At 44.2% G+C, this 7,972-nt stretch overlaps 1 protein-coding gene across 1 annotated transcript in view; it reads left to right on the top strand.

Annotated features, from left to right (window-relative positions):
• The first annotated feature begins 3,193 nt into the window (after positions 1–3,193).
• The window catches only part of LOC133365023 (serine/threonine-protein kinase PLK4-like), a 28,635-nt gene continuing 23,856 nt past the window's right edge, over positions 3,194–7,972 (top strand). The window contains exons 1-2 of the mRNA XM_061586213.1: positions 3,194–3,295; positions 4,868–4,963. Of these exons, the coding sequence (XP_061442197.1) occupies positions 3,194–3,295; positions 4,868–4,963 (198 nt within the window). The remainder of the gene's footprint in view (positions 3,296–4,867; positions 4,964–7,972) is intronic.

The following is a 7,972-nucleotide window of genomic DNA, read 5'->3' as shown; positions in this document are numbered from 1 at the left end:
CATCTCTATGCACACACAAATTAACAGACATGAATTAGACATCCAGAAATTGGAATATTCAAAAACCAGCAGGGCACATTTTAGCCTCCTAGCAAACCCTTCTATTGACCTGAAAGTTACCCTCCTCCAACAAAAGAACTTCAAAGGGAGAGTCCACCTGGAATTTTCAGATGCATTGGACTCCAGTGGTCTAATAGGAAGGGATAAACCTCAGGTTCATGACAGCTTATCCTAGGTCACACCTGTTGGAAGTGGGGCAAGAGCAACTCCAGTTTTGTTCTTTTGTTCATGTTCCAGAAGGGAGATATAGTGAGGGTCCTCCAGACTGATAGGCTTGACTACCTTTACCTGTGATGCTCTGACTGACTTCCTTCCATCACAGACTGATATGCTTAGGGAAGCTTATCTGCCCCTTCTCCTTCGGCCCTTTCCTTCTCCTCTTCTTTGACTGTCGGAGAGGGGAGACACCTTTGTCTCTGCTCTCTCCCTCCTAAGCCATGAGAGCAACTCCCAAACCTGGGCATTGCGCCTCCAACTAGGTATGCCTTTCCTACCTACTATGTATTTCTATAAATAAAGTAGCTTTTCTTATTTTACTAAGTCTTAAGTCTCAGTGATCTCAATGCAGGGTAAAAGTCTGCTTTCTTAGGTAAACGCACACACGCATCTGAGACCGTTGACAACCTCTGTTAATATCTGTACAAATTTACATAACACCTGCACCATACCTTTAAAACATTATGGGTGGTATTCTGCGCTAGTCACATTGACATTAATAGACACAGCTACCTTAGGCTCATTAATTCCAATGGGTCTACTCAGAGTAGGATTTAGTTGAAGACAACCCTATGATACGACTTTTTCACAGTCATGCCTTCCCTTGGAGAAACCTGGGAGTTGTATCTAGCAAAGGCTGCTAAGAACCTTTATGATGTCTGTTAAGAGTGGGTACAAGCATGAAGAATTTTACATTGCTTTCTGCAATATATCCTACCCCTAGGTCTTGGACATGAGTTACAATTAAAAGCACATAGAAATCCAATAAACTGAAAACAGAAAACAAAAAATAGTCCAAGAGCCACTTTCAAAAAGTGAGCATCTTAAGGTACGAAATGTCTTGATATCTGGATATTTCCAAAACTGCCAGTCTTTTGAGCAACTGCTGGGGTGTGTAGCAGTAGCAGCCCCCCCCCTTTCTGGAATTTTAATTATGTCACAAGGTACATGGATGAAACATGCTGAGTCTGGTGCAGAATTGTGTGCATGATTTCAGACTATCCAGTCTGACTTTGTTGGGGTTTTGATAAAAAAATGGCTAATGGGGACCATTAATTTCATCATGAGGCATATTGCTGAAATTGGTACCACTTGGTAGAAACTACCTTCCTGCATCTTAACATAATTCACTTTGGCTGTTTTAAATAGTTCCATTCCCAAATCGGATCATTTAATATTATCTGAGAAATAATAATTTCTACTATACTAACTATGCATGTCAGTTCTGAAATTATGAACTAAATTGGCAATAAAGTCAAAGTAAATAATTATTTTTTGACTTGAGGAATAAATACTTGTGTATTTATTTTTGTCCATTATGAGAACGGGGGGGGGGGATACAACCTTTAGAAAACCCTAGCACAGTTTCTCTGTTTCACATTCATACTTCAACCCCAAACTACCAATCATTTCCCGGTCATTAGTATTGACAACCAGTGTGGTGTAGCGGTTAAGGTGTTGGACTACGACGTTTGAATTCCCACACAGCCATGAAGCTCACTGGGTGACCTTGGGCCAGTCACTGCCTGTCAGCCTCATGAAAACCTTATTCATAGGGTCGCCATAAGTCAGAATCGATTTGAAGGCAGTACACACACAAGTGACTTTGTAAGGTAACTGGACATTCAGCCAATAAAAACAATGCAAACCGATTAAAATAAATTATTGGTCTTCCTCTTTGCTGTAATCTGAGAGTTTCCAAATTGTGCAAATGAAAGGTGATCCATTTTAATTCTACTGGATTGGGCATTGATTCTGAGCCCTTGGAAAAGCAAAAAAAATGTATATTGGTGCCCACTTTATGGGTATGTAGGAGGGAGGAATCAGCCAGAAGGGGTGGTGCCCACTGCACTCTTTCAAAATTCCAAATATATCCTTGATCTCAAAAGGGCTGGCAATCCCCAGACTACAGTGAGGAGGAAAACTAATAATTCGCTTTAGTCCATGTGCCTTATGATGTAGTTATTGGCTTCAGGAAGAGGTTTGGTGGAGGTGGATGCCAACCCCTAAACCAGACTTTCCCAACCAGTGTGCCTCCAGATGTTGTTGGACCACAACTCCCATATTTCTTGACCATTGGCAATGCTGGCTGAGGCTGATGAGTGTTGTGGTCCATCAACATCTGGAGGCACACTGGTTGGGAAAGGCTGCCCTAAACTCTGGCACTTTGGGAAAATGCCATCATTTCTGAAAGATGTCTAGATACTCAAAACCTTTTGTACATGCGGGTTTTGGCGCTGGCTCTTGGCCTAGAACAGCCTTTTTCAACCAGTGTGCCTCCAGATGTTGTTGGACCACAACTCCCATCTTTCCTGACCATTGGCAATGCTGGCTGAGGCTGATGGGAGTTGTGGTCCAACAACATCTGGAGGCACACTGGTTGAAAAAGGCTGGCCTAGAATATTTACGTCCATCCCCCCCAACCTTCAAGATAAGCAAAGCCGCGTAGGCGCCGAAGCCCCGCGCAAACACATCCCTGCCTCTTGCAGCCAAACTCGCGCTGGTCAAGAGGGCAGAGTTTCTGTTCGAATTGCCTTTAGGGTTCTGCCCGTAGTGGGAAAGGAAGAAGGTAATGAGCTGGGAGAAGCTTGTGTAGGTTCCCTTCGCACAGGACGCCACGAACTTTGCGCGCAATCCTCTGCCTCTATACGCGGCTCGGTGGGGCTTCCTCCTCGGGAAGCGGGGCTAAGTCGGCCGTTTTTCAGGCTTTATTCCGCGGCGGCAATAGCTGGTCCGGGCGCGGGCTGCGGGGGCCGGCCCGATTTGGCGTCCTTCCCGGAGTCTCTCCTTGGCTGCTGCTATGGCAGCGCGCAGTGGAAGCGGCGTCTCCCCAGGGAGCGGGAGCAAGGGCGGTAAGGCGAGCCGCTGCCCAGGCCCGTGTGTACGAGCTCCTCGGTGGCTGCGAGTCCCCGGCAGGATGCCGCGGTGGCTGCTCAGTCTGCTGCTCTCTCCGCTGCCCGGCGACGGCGCAGCCTCCGCCGGCATGGCCCAGTGCTCGCCTTGGGAGAGCTCCATTCAGGTAAAGCGGCTGCCTTTCCTCGGCCGGGGCAGGTTGGCTGCTCCCTGCTGGAGAACAGCTCGTGCCTGGCGCGTTTGCCTTGAGTTGAGCGTGCCTGGCAAGCGCAGCTACAGCCCCGAGCCTTGAGCTCGCCTTCAAGTGCCTGAAGTGGTTTTTGCCCCCTTGCCTCCAAACGGTGGCCTGGGCAGGGGTTTTGAGCGGAGAGGGGGGAAAGTACGAGGACTGCAAGGTGCAACCGAGTAAAGCTGAACACCTGCGGAAGCGTCAGGGTTCTTCCGTCGTGCAAATCAGCAACTTGTGCGTAAGCTAGCAAAAGGGCAGGGGCATCCCCTTGATGCTGGTCTTCCATTTGCTGCCTTTGCCCTCTGCAGTGAACGGCTGTAGGTCAGAGGGGTGTTAAATTCTGGAGCAGACTTTCAAGATGCCCATGAAATATGAAGGTAGAGCCTGACACTGATTGTATGCCTTCTACGTTAAATTTTACCTTTGTAGGCCCATAAGTATCAATCCCATTATATATGTATATGTGTGTGTGTTGTATTTTATGTATTTTAATTTATTGTAATGTTTTTGTGATTTTATGTTTACAATTTTATTATGTACGTGTTTGATTTTATTTTTGTAAGCTGCCCTGAGTGCCCTATTACAGGGTAGAAGGGCAGGATTAGGGTTGCCAGGTCCATGGCCTGAGCCTGAGCCTGTATCTTTAGGAGAAGAGAAAGTCAGCCAAGTGCAGGTGTTCTTGCAACACTGTAATGGGAAAAACCACAAGGTGGCATTCTCCCTTCCCCCTGCACAACTTTTAAAGATAAAGAAGACCTCTTGGAGGCTGGGTCTGGCAACTAAGAGGACTTCTGTGTCTTTAAAAGTTGTGCAGGGGGAAGGGAGAATGCCACCTTGTGGTTTTTCCCATTACACTGTTGCAAGAACACCTGCACTTGGCTGACTTTCTCTTCTCCTAAACATACAGGATCAGTCTCAGGCCAAGAACCTGGCAACCCTAGGTGGAATAGAAATATTTTAAATAAATAAATAAATAAATACGGAACTAGGGAGTGAGGAGTTACAGCCTGGAAATCTTGTGACAGATGAAATAAAGTGGTGAAGGGAGCAAAACATAGATAAGGGTAGGTGAGAGGTTAGGGGTGTATGTGTACCCTGTGAAGGGGATGCATGTTTAAAAACAGCCTTTTGGAGGAAGGAGGGAGAAGCCAGCCTCACTTCTTTCCTTTTAGTTACATTGCAATGGGAAGCTGAAGCAATTATTTCCTCCCTGTTATTATGTACTTCAAGCTAGCCTCAGTTTCTATTAAAAATCTTTCCTGGTGGCTTTCCTGCTTCAGAGCAGGGATTAATTCAAGGTGACTCTTTAAATCAGTTATTTAAATCACGGTGAAAAAAACAGGATGTTTCCTGACATCTCTTCTACAAATATGTCAGTGGGAAAATGTATATGTAACATGTTAAAACTATTAGTGCGAGATGTCCAGCGTCTGTCTCTATAGCTGATGCCTGTCTATGCAAATGGAAGGTGAGGAGACGGTAACAACAGTAACCTTTTCTTTTTCTTAGGATTTCAAGGTGGGAAACCTTCTGGGCAAGGGCTCCTTTGCAGGAGTCTACAGAGCAGTATCCCTAAAAACAGGCCTAGAAGTGGCCATCAAAATGGTAAGTGGCCCTTGGATCAGCTACCTGAAAAACGGAATTTAGGCAGAATACAGGATGCGATCATCTGAACATTAAAGTCAGGATCATTCAGACCAGGGTATTCCCGATCTCTATGTATGGATGTGAAAGTTGGACAGTGAAAAAAGCGGATAAGAGAAAAATCAACTCATTTGAAATGTGGTGCTGGAGGACAGCTTTGCGGATACCATGGACTGCGAAAAAGACAAGTAATTGGGTGTTAGAACAAATTAAACCAGAACTGTCACTAGAAGCTAAAATTATGAAACTGAGGTTATCCTACTTTGGACACATAATGAGAAGACATGATTCACTAGAAAAAGACAATAATGCTTGGAAAAACAGAAGGGAGTAGAAAAAGAGGAAGGCCAAACAAGAGATGGATTGATTCCATAAAGGAAGCCACAGACCTGAACTTAACAAGTTTGGAACAGGGTGGTTCACGACAGATGCTGTTGGAGGTCACTGGTTCATAGGGTTGCCATAAGTCGTAATCAACTTGAAGGCACATGACAACAACAACAACAGGATGCCAAATGGCTGGGGAGAAAAGGATGAGGTTTAGCTACATATTTTCATACCCAATAAGCCAATAAATGCCATATTTCACTCCCCTTTATGTTACCACAGCTCCTTCAGTTCCTGACGTCCGAGTTCACCTGTCAATTTGAATCCCAAACAACAAAGGTTGTTTTCTAATCTCTGTATAGTGCCTTCCCCAAACTTAGCTGTGCAAACACGTTAGCCAATCCAGTCCTCTCAGCACTTCTCATCTGAAGTACTTCAACCCGCAAAACTGTTCAACATAGATGAATATATGGGCTTAGGATTTCCTAGTACAAAATAGCTTTCAAGGTCAGGACAGATCATAATATGAAATAAGTGGTGTCTTTTGCACATTATGTTATATGTGTCATTGCATCGTGTGTCTTGTTTTTATAAAAACCTTATTACATAGCAGCCACTGGGGGGACTGGGACTAGTATTATTTATTTATTAATTTATTATTGCTATTCACTTTTCTACATACACATGCACACTCAAAATACTTAAGAACATAAGAACATCAGAAGAGCCTGCTGGATCAGGCCAGTGGCCCATCTAGTCCAGCATCCTGTTCTCACAGTGGCCAACCAGGTGCCTGGGGGAAGCCCGCAAGCAGGACCCGAGTGCAAGAACACTCTCCCCTCCTGAGGCTTCTGGCAACTGGTTTTCAGAAGCATGCTGCCTCTAACTAGGGTGGCAGAGCACAGCCATCACGGCTAGTAGCCATTGATAGCCCTGTCCTCCATGAATTTGTCTAATCTTCTTTTAAAGCCATCCAAGCTGGTGGCCATTACTGCATCTTGTGGGAGCAAATTCCATAGTTTAACTATGCGCTGAGTAAAGAAGTACTTCCTTTTGTCTGTCCTGAATCTTCCAACATTCAGCTTCTTTGAATGTCCACGAGTTCTAGTATTATGAGAGAGGGAGAAGAACTTTTCTCTATCCACTTTCTCAATGCCATGCGTAATTTTATACACTTCTGTTATGTCTCCTCTGACCCACTTTTTCTCTAAACTAAAAAGCCCCAAATGCTGCAACCTTTCCTCATAAGGGAGTCGCTGCATTATAAAAAATAAAGTTTAAAATGGAAAATGAAAATGGACTGCCTTCAAGTCAATCCTGACTTGTGGTGATTCTACAAATAGGGTTTTCATGGTAAGCAGTATTCAGAGAGGGTTTACCATTGCCTCCCTCTGAGGCTGAGAAGCAGTGATCAGCCCAAGGTCACCCAGTGAGCTTCATGGCTGTGTGGGGATTCGAACCCTGGTCTCTTAGGTCATAGTCCAACACCTTAACCACTACACCACACTAAGTTGGTACATAAAAGGGTGGAAGAAACCTTCTTAGGAAGGCTACACAACTGAAGCCCTCCAAAAGCCTTCCAATGTTAAGAACCAAATGCCTGGGAGAAATATTTTTGCTTGGCACATAAAGATGGATAATAATGGCACCAGGTGTACCTGCCTAAGGAGAACGTTCCACAAATGGGGGGCCCACCACAATGGGGGGACTGACTCACTGTTGTCAGTCTCCATGCCTCTTTTGGAGGGGACACACAAAGAAGGGCCTCAGGTCAAACACAGTGTCCGGATTGGAGCATACATGGAGAGGCCTTTTTAATTGGCATCAGTGATAGCTTTCCTCCCAGTTGGAGGAGGGCATTTTCATCAAGACCACAAATGCAGGCTAAAGAAGTTTTAAAAAAATCTTCACCAGCACCATGGTCCCTATCCTGATTCATGAACTGCGGTTGCTATTTTATATTAAAAATGGGCAGCTAAGCTGTGTTCTTCCAGATGTTGTTGGACTCCCATCAGCCCTAGCCAGCATGGCCAGTGGTCAAGAATGATGGGAATTGTAGTTCCCAGAGGGCTACAGGTTAGCTATTCCTGGCTGAAAGCAAAACAAAGCAGAAGACCAAACTATGCTTTTAACATATTGTGTAGTTTTAAAAGCAACAAACAGAACTTCACTCAAACTTGCTCTGGATCCCTATAAGGATTCTGTTAATCACCTAAAAATATATGAACGTAATTGTGATTAACGAAACAGAGGATTTTATTGTATAAATAATATATAATAATAATAATAATAATAATAATAATAATAATAATGTGTATTTTTTTTCTTTAGACATAGTGGACTTCCATGTCTGTAAGACAGTGCTTTTGAAAGTCACCCTTTCTTTCAGAAGTGATTTATTTGGAAGAAAGTCCCATTTTATTCAGCTGGGCTGACTTCCTAGGCTGATATCGTAAGCACATTGCTTAATAGCTTTTATCTTAATCAGGTATGGGATTAAAAGAAGCAAGCTGTACTTGAGATCATGGCATTAATGTACAACATAATAATAAACTGCAGTATTTCCAACCCTTGTTCGGCTTAGTTAAATTACCAGAGACAATGTAAGGTTACTTTCACGTGTGAATGATTGTAAAACACTGC

This window comes from Rhineura floridana, chromosome 10, assembly GCF_030035675.1.
Source record: "Rhineura floridana isolate rRhiFlo1 chromosome 10, rRhiFlo1.hap2, whole genome shotgun sequence".
Lineage (NCBI taxonomy): Eukaryota > Metazoa > Chordata > Lepidosauria > Squamata > Rhineuridae > Rhineura > Rhineura floridana.
The sequence above is the reverse complement of the archived record's forward strand: the minus strand, read 5'-3'. Positions and strand labels throughout refer to the sequence as shown.